Source organism: Lissotriton helveticus, chromosome 12, assembly GCF_964261635.1.
Source record: "Lissotriton helveticus chromosome 12, aLisHel1.1, whole genome shotgun sequence".
NCBI lineage: Eukaryota > Metazoa > Chordata > Amphibia > Caudata > Salamandridae > Lissotriton > Lissotriton helveticus.
In genome coordinates this window covers 108,451,582-108,470,518 of record NC_136073.1, presented here as the reverse complement: position 1 = coordinate 108,470,518, position 18,937 = coordinate 108,451,582, and the positions used below count along the sequence as shown (strand labels likewise).

At 42.3% G+C, this 18,937-nt stretch overlaps 1 protein-coding gene across 1 annotated transcript in view; it reads right to left on the bottom strand.

Annotated features, from left to right (window-relative positions):
- Window positions 1–18,937, bottom strand: part of LOC144797643 (hydroperoxide isomerase ALOXE3-like) — a 127,124-nt gene that overhangs the window by 41,868 nt on the left and 66,319 nt on the right. The window contains exons 2-3 of the mRNA XM_078668344.1: window positions 4,921–5,125; window positions 2,687–2,768 (exon numbers count right to left, since the gene is read on the bottom strand). Coding sequence (XP_078524470.1) covers window positions 2,687–2,768; window positions 4,921–5,125 — 287 coding nt within the window. The remainder of the gene's footprint in view (window positions 1–2,686; window positions 2,769–4,920; window positions 5,126–18,937) is intronic.

Here is an 18,937-nt window from a genome sequence, read left to right as displayed (position 1 = left end):
GGGGGGCAGCACGCCATGAAGCTCTTTAACTTTAATAATGGCGACCACGCGCCTTTCTTGTGTTCTGTGCGACTTGAGTCAGTAGATGCCACTTATAGCAGTAGCCATGAATGTGGAACGTGGAGCCAGCACTCAGAGCGGTCTCTTGTATAGTAGATAACACTCCCCCGGCTGAGCACCAGCTGGAAATCCGACCATGCAACAGCCGGTATCTTGACAAAGAAACCATCAAGTGGGAAATCCGATCCGCTCCGCTCCCATTTAGCAAGATTACTCACAAAGAGCAGAGACAGCTCAAGGCACTTTGAGACAGCAGCTTAGGAAGTACCTCCCTGTCTCCAAAATGTAATAAGGACATTCACACCAGGAGTTTGATGAGTGAGTAACTTATTACAAGAATGAGCACACCCACGTGACTGCACGCCAACAAAAGATCTCCAGCTGAATAGAAACAGTCAGGAGACGCCCCCTTATAGCAGCAGCCACGGACGTGGAACTTTAAAAGAAAAACACATAACAATACGAGCTCTCGCGCACACATGTATTAGCAGGCCAAATGTGCGAGAGTAGAAATGCAAATGTATAGTAACTAAATGTGTTTAGTCTTCTGCATGCTACTACAACACCGGTGCCGTCGCCTTTAAATCCAGACTTCAGCACTCGGGGTTGTGACGTGAGAGTTGCTGTGAAAGCTTGTTTTTTTAGCACTTTGTTAGAGTGTGTGTGTTTCCTTACTTTCTCTTGTGCTCCTTTTCCACAAAAATTCCCCCGTTTCCATACTGCTCATCTCTCAGCTTTCTGACTTTCACTGTACACCTCCAACATTCGGTGTGGCTCCTCACCCCTTCAGCCTCCAGGTTTCTTGCTTTTATTTAGATTGTAAACCCCTCCCCATAAAAAGTCCCACTCCTGCCTCCGCTCTCTGCTACCCTAGCCATTACTTTCTCTCACTCCCCTCCCCGTCTTAATTAATAAAAATAATAATTTTTTTAGAGGGCCCGTCAGCTGCAGATTGCTCAAGGACCACTCTTCTGTACAAAAATACGCTTCAGATCACTCATCATGGTTCTTTATTTATTGTTTTAAGAACGGCCTCTGGCAGCTTAGAACAGTGAATAAAAGTAAAATACTAAATGGCCAGTGGATAATAATGCATGCATATACGCTCATGCGTGATGACGCCAGTGCCGCTGAGCATCGTAACGCATAGGTGTCAATGTGTGATGATGCATCGGTGCGTATTCATTTACAGTTCTCCTTTAAAACTTTTTTTGCCAGTGCTATTTGGCATCAACAGCAGCATCAGCAGAAAAAAGTACTGAGAAAGACAAGAGGCCTGCAAAGCAAATAATTTTGGCTTTGCCAAGGATTGTCTCCAAACAGCCTTAAAATAAATTGGTGTTTGACCTCCTTGTATATGGCATTAACAATCTTCACTGGCCATGGCATACAATTACTTTAACAAACCATGATTTTACTTTTTGAAAGAAGAAGTGATATACTATCTAGAATGACCCATTGAACCCAATGTATTTAAGCTTCATTGTATAGCACTATCATAATTACTGACATACATAATTGCCAATATTAAAAAAAAAAAACACATTACTGGCATGCCTTGCAGGGAGGAAAATATCAGGAGCAAGTAAGGAATACGCGATTTATAATATTTATGGTGGCAAAGTGATAGAAAAAAGGAGATATGGATACATCAGGGAACACTAATGCTATGGTTGCCTCATCCCTTTAAACAGAACACCAAGCAGGACATCAGAGTAGCCCCTGCTAAACTAGACCCGGTGGTAATACACAACTCATACTCTCTGGCCATCCTTTCTAGCTCCCATTAGTAGATCTTCCTACTACTTCTCAGCCCTTGCAGAGGCTGCATCAGTCCTTTCTGCTACTCAACCTTTGAGCTATTGCCTACTCCTTCCTCCCCAGGCTTCAGCTCAGTTATTTCTGTAACACAGCTTAGTCTTTTCTACCTCTGCTCAGTCATTTTTGTCCTGCCCTCCTCCCCCGACACACTGGGGGGTTTTTCACTTTTTTTTTCTACTTCAGCCCATCCAATATTTGCCAGTTTCTGTAATCCCCACTAAACCCCAAACTTTCGTCTCTCCCTCTCTCTGCCTCATTTTAGTCTTCTTAATCTTGGCACCCCACTTTCATTCCCTCCGTTTAATCCCCTACCCCTAACCACTTTTTATATTATTTACCTCTTACCATTTCCTGCCCACAATGTCATGCACCAATTCCTCCTGCCCTCAATTCCTGTATTTTTCTGCTCCCTCTCAGATGCCATTACTTAGCATTCAACACTCACACTACTCTCCGCCCTTTCAGAATCATTAAGTGTGTGTGGCTTTGCCCTATTTTGCATTACTGAGACCTCAAGCCCCCACCCCCTTTACTGTAAGTAAAGTGCTATCCAAAAATCATTTATGACGCAAGTAGCTTTAACTTGCGCAATGCGAGAGATTGCATTGCAAATGCTTGTATTTTGTCAGCAAAAATATTGATGGGAAAAAAAGCATTAAAGGACAGTATTTTTTCGCATTAAATATAAACTTAAAGCAGACGCCAAACAATTCATTCCCATTCATATCATAGGCCACAGCAGCAAAGCACGATGAAGGTAGAGAAGCCCGCGGACTTGCTCTTTCTTGCGTTAGCCTTGCCTTACCCAAAGGAAGCCTGGTTGTTCTTCAACTCCGCCACCCGGTGTTGCAAAAGAAGGGGCTGGGCGTCTTCTTGGATCAATGTGGCTGAAAAAACATCACTGCGTTAAAGAAGGGATGATGGGGAGGACAAGATGTACATTTACAGGTCACTCCGCTTGTCCACAATAGGTACTTTTACGTTTATTAGTGCAAGATTCCCACATAGGTGAGCAGTGGGAATTATTATTGGTGACATCTTCTCACTAGGAAGCCCTCAACTTTGGCCCAATGCCATCATGCTTTACCCATTCTATTAAGGCCTTTCCCCATTCAGCAAACGCTGTTCGCCATTCAGCAAACGCAATACCTCACCCTGTGTCACTTCATCACTTTTATATCCCAAGCCATCCCATTGCTATACTAATTATAAAACACTAACCCACTTACCCAGTGCCATCCTAATGCTTCTCTGCTCACCCAACTATACCATTTTTAACTAGTGACATCACCTTACTAACCACCCTATTTACCCACTACCACCACAAAGCTAACCTTTCTTCTCAAGGCCATCCCAATGCTTTCCTGCTGAATACCTCCAAATGAGAAGACAGAACATTGGAATGGTGGGCACTCCTGTGAAGAACATTAAGGGGCCCAGGATCAATAATGGCTACTATTCATCTTCTGCTCCAGCATTTCAATGTTTGTCTTTCGGTTTCTCTTTGGTTACTTCATAACAATCTACCTGTTGTGGGTGGAATGTTCAAATGTCTCTATAATCCTTTTGCTTGGATGTGTAGTGGTGGTTACCTCCCCCTGCCTAGTTATAAGCCTTTGTGATTGGGAAGACTGCCTTTAACAACTGTTATAACCCTCACAATTGGGCTATGCTGGTACCCAGGACATTCTGCCCTCATAAGGTGGAATGTTCCAAAAGCCTTGTAGCCCACTCTAGCTTTAGCAGGCCTTTAATGACCGCTACAGCCTACTGCAGTGAGCTATGATGGTGTAATATTTAACCTTTACCATCCCAACTCCAGCCTTTAAATTAAATTCCATTACATTTACCACACATTTCATTCCCCATCGCATCTACCCAGGACATCCTAATATTTTGTCTATCCTGTGCCCTCCCTGGATATTCCATTTACCTACACCATCCAAGCACTTGCCCATTTACCCACTGCAAACCCAATGCTACTCTACTCACCCAACTATCTGTTTTAGCTAGTGCTATCCTATTTACCCAGAGCCACCCCAGCATTTTCCTGCAAACCCAGTTACTTCTCAATGAAATACTTTTGTAATGTGGATTTGTAATGATGCACTGGCTTGGTTTCTCCACTCTAAAATTGCCGTAACCACCAAAACGCAACAATACTCTCCAATCACTTGACAATTTCCTCAGTAATGCACTTTGTGTTGCATTTAGCGAATACCTCAGGATAGTGGGGAATTCCCTCACAGTGCTTAATACCATTAGTGACCATAATTCACCAGATCTTGTCTAAAACTCTCAGATCCAAGCAGGAAGCCATATGAAATGAAGGGTTTCCTTGTGACATACACAGAACCTTTAACAAAGAGTCCTAAGGAAATATTTAAAGACCAGGTAGTGCTTAATCCCCAATCGACCAGTAAAAAACACCAAGAAACCTACCAGTCTAGGAACCATGAGACATAATATAACAGACACTGAAATGTCTAGGCCAAAAAGAAACGAAGAAAAGAAAACCTGCTTCAAGTAGAAAAGAATCCCATCGACCCACATACGTGGCTACACTTCGTCATCTTGGTTTCATAGTTGGTGTTCACCTTTTTTTGCACAGCAAACATTCAGCACCACTGATCAAGACTGGCGAGTGGCTGTACCGATTACTGGGGTACGAAATAAGTATAGTTTTGACATAATTCTCAGTTGGACGCACTAATGGTGCAACCAACTATGAATCCCAGGTGACGAAGTGTAGCCACGTATGTGGGTTGATGGGATTATTTTCTACTTGAAGCAGGTTTTCTTTTTGGCCTAGACATTTCAGTGTGTTATATTAGGTCTCATGGTTCCTAGACCAGTAGGTTTCTTGGTTTTTAGGGGTTTCCTTGTGACCCAGATGACTCCGGAGTCAACATAAAGTCAAGCGCGGTCACCCTCCTCAACTAACAAAATAAAGAACATCCCAACTGAGGCAAGGTGCAGGTTGGTGAATTTCCCAAGATGAAGTGCCCCTTTCGTTGGTCTTCATGGCTGTGGTCTTACCCGTTCCTTCTCTAAGCTCTATGGTTATGTAGCCTTCGATCCAGCGGTAGCACGGGAAGTGGTAGGGCTTTCCATTAGGGGGTTCGACAGTCACTTCGTTGCAGTACCAGCTGTCCTCGGGGAAGATGGAGAAGGCCTCCTTCTGTAGGCGAACCAGCAGTATCCGGCCCAGGTCCTGTTCAGCCTTCACATGGTACAGGTCCACCTGGGTAGCAAAAAAAGAAATATGATGAAAAATAAAATATATATTAAATACATGCATACAAGACAGTGGTAAATTACAAAGTCCATGAGAATCAACACTGCAAATCAATGCATGGAGGATTATTTAGGGTGTAGTAAGGTTTTTGTGTAGTGCTATTGTGAGTTACATATTTTAAAAAGTTTTTTAAATGGAAATAGATATTTCAGTACTTTAGAAATACTTTGTCTTGAAAATGAAGGAGTCAGTCTTTCAAAAATTGGACACTTTGGCAGAAAATAGCTAGTGGATTAGTTCCAAAGTTACTTTCCATTGCATCGCCACTCTGTCAAAGTAGAGCTTCCAAGCTTCCAAAGCAGTGCAAGGATAGCAAAGTGTGGGGTTACTGGCTTACTGCCCATGTGCATTGATCCTCATGAAAGGGAGGAAGGTAGCTTAAGTCTGAGGCCATGTTGCAAGTGTTCCATATATTGCACACTCACTGGCATTGAGGTATCAATGGAACATGTTTGATATGGCTCTCGCTCAAATCATTGTTGTTTATGCCCCGTCTGAGCCCTTCTTCGATGCTTTGTAAACTCTTGCCCCAGCTCGTCGCCCTCTTGTATTTGGTTATGTCAATTCTACAGCAATATTATCCACCCTACCCAAATTCTCAGCTTTTTTGTAACTCATTCAATTTTCTGTGAAAGAAATCAAAACTAAAGAAAAAATTTCAGACAACTGAAGGACAAAAAAACCAAAATAAAGAAAAAGTTTGTGTGACTAAAATGTTCATTCACCAAATTGTCCCAACTAACATTTTTAATTTCCGATCAGCCAGGCCCGTAATAGGTCTTGCACACTCATACCTGGTGTGTCCACCATACCTAGTTAATCCTTTCCAAAGGGATTTATGCCGTGAATTCCATATTTTCTTAAAGTTTTGAGGACAGTTGCTGCTCCCGAACATCACCTGTTCTATGTTCATACACCAAACCATCACTTCGTCACCTTGCCATTTTTGGTGACGTCACGCTTCCTCCCACCATCAGTCCATCGCAACCCTAATCATACATCCCTTTCAGTCGAATTTGGTTTCCACAGATACAGCTAGCATTGCAAGGCTTCTTAGGTTTTATTTCACCTCTTAACGCTTACGGTCTCTTTACTTCATTTTTACAAGTTTTTTAATCTTTCTCCCTTTGAAACTCCCCCTTTCTTCCCCTCCCCATCATCCTCTTCCCCTATTATTTCTGTGTATTTCTCAAATTCTTGATGCAATACATAGCCAAACTGTTTAATAAAAGGTCCGGTTATCCAAAAATTTGTGCTGGTGCCCACCATCTGCAGGCATCGACTCAAATTAAGTACTGCCAACAGCTCAGCACCACAATGTGATCTACATTGTATGCAGGAGTTATCCTTCCTCCACTGCACACCTCAGGCAACTTTTGCCCCTAATCTAGACATTTTGCGCCTCAAGTGGAATGTTAATTAGATTTTCAGATACATTTCTTTATTAGCTATTATCATTAGCCTAGTGGACTGTGCCTCTTAGGTTACATATTCATCAACTTAGGCTGTATTTTCTGGCTTCTGGTCGTTCATCAGTCCGACAATCTAGGCCAATACAGTCATGAAAGAAAGCGAAAAATCACTAGTACCTCTGTGGCTTTGAATAACCATGATAAACATCAATAAGTTCCTAGTGTCCCGCCCAGTATTCATACTCGCCCCAATTCAAGAATCCTTCTAGGACCCACGGTCTCAGATTTAGATTAAGCGAAATCATGTGCAGAAATTTGGGGCGGTGAGGGACTCTGCTTAGGGATCTACATAGTGTTAAAAGGGACCCCCAGATCGCCTCACACTTTAATAGTTTTTTTATTTTATATATTTATCTTGCATCTGGCTAACCAAAAGAAATCCACCATCCAATCCTGGTGCATGGGTGTATTTGAGGAGCACAAGTTTGAGACACGTTTTAGCCACCCTAAGGGCAGTTGAGCTGCACCTTCTCCAGTGGGAGGAGGCTTCCTCTGTCGGAGGGGTCAAAGAACTAATTTGGCCAATTCCACCAAGTGACATATGCTGGTGTCATGTGGTGCGGGCCACAGGCCTCTCGGTTAAGAGTCTAGTTGCGTGCCGGGTATAGGATGAGAAGAGGGTCCCATTCTGGGTCTGTGCACCTCAAAGGCCAACTCACACCAGCTGGCAAATGCTTAAGTTTGAAGGGAGACCTATATTAATTCTTAAGCACCTTAAAAGTAGGAGAACTTCAGCCTTGCTTGTGTCAGGGTTTGTTCATAGTGTTCCATAAGGACTGTCCAATCTTAGTCTGTAGTTTAATACTAATCTGGTCTGCCAATATGCCTTGATATTGGACCTTGTATGCCAGGAGACATTCGAGACTATGCCCCTAGCCTTTCACCAGGTGACCAGGTATTGGTGATCAGTGATTCCGGTAGAGTGGTTTGTCCGGCCAAAATCGGTCTCTTAAGTGCCTTAGCAAATGGAATGTTCTATGCAGAAGGTTGGCATGGACCACCCTCAAGCTTGCATATCAATGCCTCACTTCAGTACGTTTTCTTCATGTCCCCTAGTTTATCATCAGCCCATAACGGCCTCAATTAAGTGACTGGTTTATTGTGTTGAATATCAGACGTTAGTATGCATATACCATGCACACCAATACCACACAGTACGTTACAACAATAGCAACTGAAACTATGCAGGCGTTATATTTTCCGCAGAACTACCAATTTGCTGCATTTGCCAGATAATCCATTACCTGATGCATAATTTTTAGCCCAAAAAATGTTTAGCACAAATTGATCAAAAATTACTAAAATGCAGTGACCGGTGTTGCAGCAGAGTGGAAGGCCCTTCACAAAATAAGACCGGTCCCTTTTCTTTTGCGTATTGCTGTATTTGGTTGTTAAACTTATACTTATGAGGTGAAACGTTTACCCAGACCATGTTAACCTGTTTAAAGCTGACAAATTAATGAAGATACCATCCTAAAATATGCTGCATTACACTGCGTAATTTGCCTCAACTTGCCACATCATTTATTCAACCTTACATTTGTGTTTTCTAAATATTCATTTGCGAGGGCCCCCAACCTACATATACACACAGTTAAAATGCAGAAACCCCCAATCTAAAATATATATGTATTTTAAAATCCTATCCTAAACTTTAAACCTCAAAAACCCCTGACCATCCTCTAATGGTGCTTGGACAAAATATCGGTTTAAAAATATTGGGAGGCAGAAATATTGGAAAATAAATATAGTGATACACAAAAATTGTTGACAAGAATATACTTTTTTAGGTAATCTCGTTAATATTGGTTTTCAGTAATATTGTGGTAAAAATTATAGTTTTATTTGAATGCCTTTTTGTGGAAATTCATTATGTATTACTGTTTATATAAAGGTTATCTATTTAAAAAAAATAAAGTTTGTAATTTTAAGTGATTTAGAAAGTATTTAATTGTTATAGCAATTTATAATGTTGTACGGGGTTATTGGGTTTGCAGATGGGTAAGCTGGGAAGTAAATGAAGGAATAATTAACAATTAACTGTTATATAATTGATTTCAATTATGTAATTTATTTTATTTATTTAGTCATTTGTAAAGCGCATAACAGCTACCCCCAACGGGGTTGTCCCGGCGCTAACAGCAAGTGAGGTCCCAGAAGGTTCAGTAGAGAGTTCCTGCAGGTTAAATCTGAGAGAAAAACCAGGTTTTAAGTTTACTGCGAAAAACAGCCTCGGATGACAGGAGTCTAAGTTCTACTGGCAGAGCATTCCACAGTCTAGAAGTGGCCACGACGAATGCTCTACCGCCTGTTCGGGCCAGACGAAAACGAGGGCAAAACATAAGTCCAAGATGGTTGGATCTTAAATCCCTCGTAGCAAGAGATCGTCGGATTCTGTGCCTCAAGAAAGCCGGGCCACGATCGTTAAGAGCTCTAAAGGCCAGGACCAGAGCCTTGAACTGGATGCGATATCTCACAGGCAGCCAGTGGAGTTTGGCTAGGTAGGGAGAAATCGAGTGGCGATAAGGGATGTTACATATTAGCCGGGCTGCTGAATTCTGCACAAGTTGCAACTGATTAATAAGATAGGCAGGGGCACCCACATAAAGGCTGTTTGAATAATCCAGATGGGATGTGATTAGAGCATGTACCACTGCTCTACGGGAAGCGAGAGGTATAAAAGGAATGATTTTTTTAATCATTCGAAGTTTACCAAAACAGGCTGATGAAACCTTAGTGATTTGGGTTTTGCAAGACAATGCTGTGTCAAATTGAAAACCCAGGTTACGGGCCGCTTGCACCGGTACAGGGGGGGATTGAGTTGGGAAGGCCACCAGATGTTGGAGGGGATAGGGGACTTTTGATTAAAAAATAGCACCTCAGTTTTGTCGGTGTTCAATTTTAAGTTATTAGTGGACATCCATGAGGCGATGTTAACTAGACAGTGGCGGAAGTGGGCCATGGTGCTGTCAGAGTGATCCCTAAAAGAAAACACTAACTGAGTATCATCAGCATAGGAAATCACTCTGACGCCACTCGCCTCAACTAACTCCGCCAATGGCCTCAGGTATACATTAAATAAAAGGGGACTGAGGGCAGATCCCTGCGGTACTCCCCATCTCAATGATTTTTTAGAGGAGACAAAAAGGTCCAAGGGAGACCTGTTGAAATCTATCAGACAGGAATGATTTCACCCAAGCCAGGGGAGTTCCTCCTACACCCACCTCCTGTAGGCGAATCAGCAGAGTGTCGTGCGAGATGGTATCGAAAGCTGCGGATAGGTCGAGGAGGACCAACATGGCCTCCTCACCCCTATCCACACACTCCCGAATAGATTCAGACACTTCAAGCAGAGCTGATTCTGTGCTAAAATCAGGCCTAAATCCTGACTGTATCATGGAGAAGATGGTTAGCTTCCAGATATTCAGACAACTGCTCCTGTACCGCTTTCTCCAACACTTTTGCGGGCTTGGGGAGCAGTGAGATGGGTCGATAGTTGTTGAAACATAGTGGGTCGGCACCTGTTTTTTTTAGGATGGGTATCAACAGAGCCTGTTTCCATAGAGAAGGAAAAAGACCCAGCTGCAGAGAGGAGTTCCAAATATCTAGCAAAGGTTTCAACAGGATTGGTGCTCGGTCACTCAATACACGGGCAGGGGCAGGGTCCAAGGGAGAGCCAGATTTACATTTCAGATACAGAGATAGAGCGTGGTCCTTCATGAGTGGCTGAAATGAGGTGAACACTGCCGTATCGTTAATGACCTGAGCTGTCGGCATATCAAGGGGATTGTGCTGGAAGTTTACAGTAATGTTATTAATCTTTTCATTAAAAAAGTCAGATAGTCCTTCACTGAGTGAGGGGGTTGGAATGATTGGGGATTCTAGTGCAGAGGGGTTGGCGAATTCCTTAACAATGTTAAAGAGAATCTTAGTGGAATTTTCCGCATTTTTAATTTTATCTGCGAAGTACTCTTTCATGGTCGAGCGTTTCAATTTATGAAAATCTTTTAGCGCAGATCTGTAGCGGGCTTTAGCTTCCAGGTCATATTCACGGCGCCAGCTACGCTCCAGTTTCTTACAGTGGCTTCTATTATCTCGTAAAGGCTGGGTAAACCAAGGGGCCGAAGGTTTAGATCTTAGAGAGGAAAGGTTTTTTAAGGGGGCAATTTGCTCAATAGCATCAAGGAGATTATTGAGAGTGGCCACACGTTCATTAAGATCATAAACTGGAGAAGCCAGGGTACATTTGAATTCCTGTTCAAGAGCAGAGCAGGTAACTTTATGCCAATTTCTTCCCTTATCCCTACAAAGAGTTTCTTTCCTAGGTGTTTTGGACAAAGACACCTCAAACGGGATTAGATAGTGATCCGTCCACGTAAGGGGCACGGGCGGAAGGACTATAAGATCAGACAAATTAGAGAAAATCAGATCGAGGGTGTGGCCAGCAGAATGGGTCGGGCCACACACCCTTTGGGATAGGTTCAGGCCTTGCATTGCGTCAAGAAGATTTTTAGCAGGTGTACAGTCGTGTACATCCACATGATGATTAAAATCTCCCAGAACAATGAAGTCGGAATGCTTTAAAGAAAGGTCAGCCGTAATGGCTATTAGCTGGGTGAGTGCCGACTGAGGGGAGCGTGGAGGGTTATATACCAACAGTCCAGAAAATATGGCAATAGATGACTCAGTAATGGAAAAATACAAAGCCTCTATAGGTTCTAAATTTAGAATTTTCCTAGAGGTAATAGTGAGATGTTCCCGTATAATAACAGCTATGCCTCCGCCTTGTTTTGAGCCCTCACGGCTGATACCTATAAAGCGATAGCCCGGGGGAATGGCTAGAGCTATATCTGGGTTGGATGTATCTTTAATCCAGGTCTCGGTAAGAAACAGTAAATCCCAGGAGGTGGAAGATAGTAGTATCCAAATATCGCTCGAATGGCATGGCAAGGAGCGGCAGTTTAATAGCCCCGCCGTGAGGGTTCGGGTAGCTAAGGCGGGAGGCTTTACGGTGGAAGTAGGGGTGGTGGTAAAGGCAAAGGAACAATTTTTACAAGTATAATTGGAGCAGTAGGAAGAGGCCAAGTTACAACGCTTCTCGGGGGTGCAGGGTGCGTGGTTGAATGCCATGAGCTCGGCTCTGGACCAAGAACAACAACGAGGGGGGGGGGGAGGCGGCAGCATGGCCGGCCCCCGGCACGGAGCTGGCGTGGACGGGCGCAGACGGGCTCGCCTTTGGCGCGCCGTCGGCGGGCCCGCTGCGCTCGTCCGCTGCGCTTCCGGTGCCAGGTGGCCATTTATGCTTGTGGGCGGGAGGGGCCGAGCACTAGACTGCTCGCCGGCTCCTCGCCTCACCCAAGATGGCGCCCGAACTAGTCGGGCCCAGCCAGACCTTCGTCGTCTGGAATGGGGGCTACAGCGCTTGGGGGCAAGGTAAGAAGTGCCCAGAGAGCAAGCGCTAAGTGCGCAGGGAAGAAGGTGAATATTCAAAAAATATCATCAAACACAAAACAGCAATAAAATCAATTTGGCCACAGTTTAAAATCGTATGCACCAAATTCCTATATTTACAAATGTCACAAGCAGGGTCCCAGCTTTCCGCCTCAGGACTTACTCACAGAGCTGTTAATGTAATGTATGGAATACTTATTTTACTTCAATTAGTTGTGGGCTGCTAGGTTTGTAGAGCTATAGGGTGGGAAGTTATTTACTTACTATTTAAGTATTATTTGTAAATTAATTATTTAATTGAAGTTTAAATATCTAAATTATTGACTGATTATATTTAATTGTGGGCTGCTAGATTTCTAGGGGTCTTGGCTGGGACGTAAATACATTTTTAATTGTTATTTAATTGATTTTAAATATGTAACTAATAGAATACTTGTTTAAGTTCTATTTTAGGTGTGGGCCGCTAGGTTTGTAGGGGTATAGGGTGAGAAGTTAATTGAACAATATTTATTTATTACTTTATAATTATGTTCACAAATATGTAAATAGTTTTATTGCATAAAAATTTATGTGGAATTTTTATATTATATTTTTCATACATTCATTGTGTTACTTATATATGTAATGTGTTTGAAGTGAAGTACTTTCCTAACTCTTGTTCAGACTGCAATAGGAATTGTAAAATTAACCTCTTTGCAATTCGAAAATGTCCTTACTGTTGTGCTGTTTGGAGTGAGAATAGCACATTTCTCCGCTTCAAAATACAATGCTTCTCCTACTGTTGCGGACTGGAGTGGGAATAGTGCATTTTACTCCTCCAAAGTCTAACGCTTTCCCCACTGTTGTATAAATTAGAGTGTGAATTGTATTTTTCATATTCTTAGACTCCATTTTCTTTAATAAATTGATTAACTAGAGTTTATAGCATTCATTTTTCATATGTAACATTTGTTTTTATTTAAATAGAGTATTTTTAATAATTGCTTTTTTAGATTTAAATTTTTTATTTATTGTGTACATTGATATTTTATCTCACTTATATTTTTATGGTTTTATGGTGTATTTTGTATTTATAGTCTAATAAAAGACAATTAGTACGAATATATAGATCAATATTTTCATATTAATTTAAAATGAAAATATGATGTAAAATATTTTTTTAATTATCTTATACTGTCTATATATTAATATAAATATAAACATATATTCATATACGTATATAGTATTAAATATTTGTGGAATAAATTTGATGTGCATTAAAATTCTAAATTAAAATATTTAAGATTTACTCATTTAAATTCCATTTATAGAATAGATATGTTTGTCAATTATGCTCCAATATTTTTGTACTTACTATTCCAAGTATAGGATCGCAACATTATACTAAACAATATTTTTTCCTGATATTTGACAATATTACTCACAACAATATTGTGTCAGTGACCCCCCTTTACTCCTACCTATCCTTTAAACCAAAAAACCCTTTCTACTTCTTGCTCCTATCCATTCCTTAAACTTAAAAAACAAAAAAACTTTTAATCCCCTTTATCCATCTCAATCCGTAAAAACCCCTTTCTATTTTTTGTAAGTGATTTTATATGTTTTTCAATGAAAAAACAGAAGGTTAAAATGGAGTACTACACAAAGAAGGGAGTGAGACTCAACTTGCATTAAAAACATTAGACATTTACTGAGAAAGTACTACCATTTTAAAAAAAATGGAAAATCACCAGTTATATTTAAATGACATAAGTATAACTTGTGTATTAACTGTCACGTCTTTTCAGCATTCTGTAGGCCAATGGGAGAATGAAATGAGTTAATCGATTTAAGATAAGACATGACAAAGAAATAAATTATATAAAGATAATCTACCTTTCATAAAATCAGTTTTGTAAGGATGAATAGCGCATATTACATTGAATGATTTGTTTGCTAATATTTCTGCACGCATTTTATCATCTTGATTTATTAGTAATATGGGGCTTTAATTGGATAGGAGGTATGTTTTTTATCTGGCTTGGATAAAATGACAATTAAAACTTCAGTGACAGAACCAGCAACAGTTCCATTAATCTTAAATTCAAAGAATTAATTTAGGAGGTAGAGTGATCAGTTTTCATAAACAAACTTTAGAAACTTCAGCTGGGATGCCTCCAAAACAAGGCTTTTCCCAGAGTTGAGAGAGTTGCCTGCATTGATAGTATTGTGAACTTCATTTAAAGAGATTGGCATATCTAACAGTTATTTAATCAGATTGTTAAACAATAAGTAATTTACAAGCCTTCTACAAAATGTTCCATTACATCATTCAGAGTTTCTTCAGGTTTTTCATGAAGAGTAGGATAAAAGGCCCCAAGCTTGTTAATTATATCTTAAGTAGAGAGCAAAAACCTGCCAACTATACTTCAGTGTGAATTAGATTAATTTCTGGTCTCTTCTGATACGCACAAAATCAGGTTTCTAGGTGTGTTAACATTAGAGTAATATTTAGGGACTGATTTCGATGCCGTTGGGAACAGCTCCGACCGTTGGTCATAGCCATTCTGACCACATTCTGCACCCATTGGCAGGCACCTTGAGGTGCCTGCCAGGGGGTGGAGGGATGAACTGCACCTCTGCTCTTTGCAATGAGAGCATGCATTCCGTTCAGAATGCATGCTCCAATTGTAAATAGGATTGCGACCATGTTCAGTCGCATCCTACTTCCCGGACTTGAACCGATGACAGGAGGTCGTTCAGTTCCAGTTCCAAACTGATGTCGGACAGACTACAGTCCGTACCACATCGTAATCGGGCCCTTAGTGTGGTCATTAGATATTTAAAACCCAGCTTATTTACAAAGCCTAGAATTTTATTCATAGCAATAGTTTTGCAATTTACATTTATAGGAGCTATCAATTCAGGTAATTAAAGTCTCCGAATGGCATTCGGTTCGTCCAAATCAGATTTGGAACCAGTCTTTCCAACCGAAACGGAAAGTCTGACTGACCATTTACGATAGTTGGAAACCGTTCGGCCTTTCAGATTCGTTCCGAACAGCATTTGGAGTAACAGCTCTTCTGAGCTGACTCCTACAGGTCTACGGACCACGTTTTTGACCAACATATTACAATGTCTGATTCGGACAGCCTTTCCGAATCGGTTGTTCCAACAAGGATCAGCTGTAGGAATCAGACTTTGGGGGCCCGTAGCTGGTCCCCCCTTCAACCAGAGCCTTTCGAATGGGGCCCGTGTGGGTACCCTTGGGACCCCTCTTCTATGCCAAACACAGTGTGGCAGGCACCATGGCGGGCCCGCCACAGGGTGCACGATTTTCCCCACCCCCTCCTTTCTTCAATGAGAGCCTGTGTAGTCTGTCGGAATACAGGCTCCCATTGAAGTCAATGGAAGTCTGACCGAACGGTGTTCAGAAACATTGTAATCAGACTCCCCAAATCCAATTCGGTTGGCAACCATTCCGAGACTGAGGCGGTCGGAATGCTTTCTGACAAACATCGTAATCAGTCCCTCTATTTTCATTTGCCATAGTAGAGATTGCTGAATCTCTTGGACAAGCTTTAAAAGCATCTGAATATATAATTTCAACATATCGATCAAAAGACTACTCAAAATGTTTAATGTTTTGGCTTTGATATTTTCATTTAAAATTCTACCTACATCTAAGGACTAAAAATTGAAAATCCTCTCATTTGATAAACATTGAAATAGGAGCATTTGGGGACTCAAAATTAAATGGCCTGCAAATTTAGCATTTTTTTTAAACAAGTTATAAACAATGCAAAAGATCTTCAAGGCTGAAATATGACATAAATCAGTCTAGTATGCATCTTTAATAATGTTAGAACCACTAACAATGAATGTATGCTGCCAAGACTAATCTTTTTCTGAAGTGATCCCTATAAAAAAAATAGTGGCAGTTAGGCCACATTTGTATTAAATAGATAATACACTTGCATAATTTCAACATAACATCCATACATCTTCCATCCAGCCTTTTTGCCCACTTAGAATTTGGAGTTAAGGAGCCAGATATATGACCATTTGCTTTTACAACTAGCAAATTGCGAAACATTGTGAATCGCAATTTGCGAGTCACAAAAGGAAATGTACAACAGTGTCACACGGTTAGCAATTCCCAATGGGGTTGCAAAATGCGAGGCTCATGACTATTAATGACCCACTCGCAATTTGCGACCCCATTGGTAATGGCAGCCCTCCCAGGGATGAGGGCTCTCGCAGGGATAGTGGCCTGCGGACGCGAAGCATTCTTACATAGGGTGGAGACGCGCTATTAGGGATTGCTTTTGACATTTATGGCGAATGCTTACTGATAACGCATGCTGGTACTAGCGCGCCTCCTGCCACTAGATACAGATTTTAAAACTGAACCCGCCGACGGACGCTCTCTCACGCTGGGCTCCTAGCGGTTTTAAATAGTTGCATTTTATTTTTCTGCACTATTGTTGTTATGCACATTATAATTTGAATACGAAATGACTGTATTGCTGCTACAGGCGCGATCCCCGTTCCACCACCGATGATTCGGCTTGTTGTGGAGGGATAGACCGCCGTAGTGGGAAGGGTTACACTTGACTTCCGGGCTAGAGGTTAGCAGTCTAGCTGCTCGCCTACTCTGCTATTTAAACTCTATGCTCCTACGGAAGTGCAGCGGACGAGCGCAGCGGGCGCGCCGAAGGCACGCTTAAGGCAAGCCCGTCTGCGCCCGTCCGCGGCGGGACCGGGCCCAGGGCCACCCCCCTGTGCGAAACACCTCGCCACGTCAAGCCCCACGTTTGTTATACCGCTGACCAGTTAAAGGAGATAAATGTAAGTGTTTTTCCATCCTGTTGCTCTCCTTTGCCCATTGTGTCGTTTTTTACATCCCCCATCACTTCCTGTTCCACATGCCTCCACTCTCCCGGTTCCTCGCCCACTTATCCAGCCTTCCCTTCCAAAGCTACGGCCCCCTTATCTTGCTGCTCTCATTAATGCACGCTCATTACCTAGGCATAATCTGGAAATCTTGGAGCTAATTAAAAGCCTAGAGCTGGACATTCTGTTTATCACAGAAACCTGGGGTGATGCGGCCTCAGGACCGGACTTTTGCTCAGCTATCCCGGAGGGTTTCTGAGTATCCAAATTAGACAGGTAGGGGCGGGGGACTTGCCATAGTTCACAAAGCTAGATTCTCTAAAAACTGAACCTATGTCTACTCTGGACTGTGAGGCCCTTAAGTTTTCCATCATACTAAATAACAACCAAGTATTTAAGGGTACTCTTCTTTACCGACCTCCTGGTCCACGTAAACATTTTCTCTCAAATCTTGGTGAGATAATAGAACCTTGCACAGGACCCTCGGATTACACAGTCCTGGGAGATTTTAATTTCCATCTTGAAGCCCCCTTGGACAAAGATACGATTCAATTTACCACCGACCTGGAAGTGCTAGGACTACATCAGTTAGTCTCAGTCCCGACCCATCAAGCTGGCCACACCCTGGATGGGCTGTTCACTAACAACTCGGCCATATCTTTGATTAACGTGCTGCCCCTAACCTGGTCAGACCATGACGTAGTTATTTTTAGCATAAAAGCACATAACCCTAATCCAGCACAATATAAATCGCGAATTGCGCAAAGTACTCGAGACTGGAAAAATGTAGACCTCTCTTCTCACGCAATTACTCACCACCCCCCTTTTTGAGGCTGCTGCTAACCCTACTCAGGCGTCTATCGGGTACCAGGATTGGCTCCTGGACGCACTCAGTACGGCTGTACCCACTAAATTAATTTTTCCTAATCGATCCACCCAGTCTGCGAGATGGTTTTCGGAGGAACTCAGACTGCAGAGGCAGCACTGCAGGAACCTTGAGAGGCACTGGCGTAAACATTATAACCTTCATGACAAACAATGCTATAAAGTTGCCTTAGCCATTTACAAACGTGCCATAATCTCTCATAAGAGTGCTTACTATCTATCTCAAATTGAGCTTGCACAAAACTCATCCAAAAAACTGTTCCAAACAGTTAACATCTTATGGACTCCTCCATCAGTTTCTGCTATTGAGCCATCAAGACCTCTGCAACTCCTTGGCGGATTACTTTGCCACTAAAGTTACCAATATATACTCAACATTTTCTTCATTAACTCACTCACAAGGCTTGGACCCTCGACCTGTGCCTACACCAGCTGGCTCAACCTTTCCTCTTTCATCCCGTTTCAGCTGACATGATCAGTAAATATACAGTAACTATCACTTCAGGCTCCCCTCTAGACCCTTGCCCACCTTCGGTACTTAATCTGCTTTGCGAGACTATCACTCCGCCTCTTGCGGATATCTGTAATTCCATGTTTCTCACGGGTGAGTATCCAGAGATGGAAAAAACAATTAAACCTCTGTTAAAAAAAACCTTCTCTAGACCCTCAAGAACTAGCCAGTTACAGACCCATAGCCTACCTTCCTTTCCCAGCTAAAATTTTCGAATCACTTATGAACCATCAGCTTTCGGAATATATCAAACAACATCACTTGCTGGATGATACCCAGTTTGGGTTTAGGCAAGGCCATGGGACAGAAACGGCACTGATAAAGGAGGCTGATGAGATCAGGACAATTCTATATCATGGTGGGGCGGCGGCCCTCATATTGTTAGATCTCTCCGCCGCCTTTGACACGGTCAATCATTCCACCTTGATCGACTGTCTCAACACTGGGGGTCAACCATCTAGCCAAAGATCTCGTAGCCTCGTTCTTGGCTAACCGCTCCCAATCGGTGAAATTGGGCACATTTTACTCGCCCACATCCACGTTGCCGTGCGGGGTGCCCCAGGG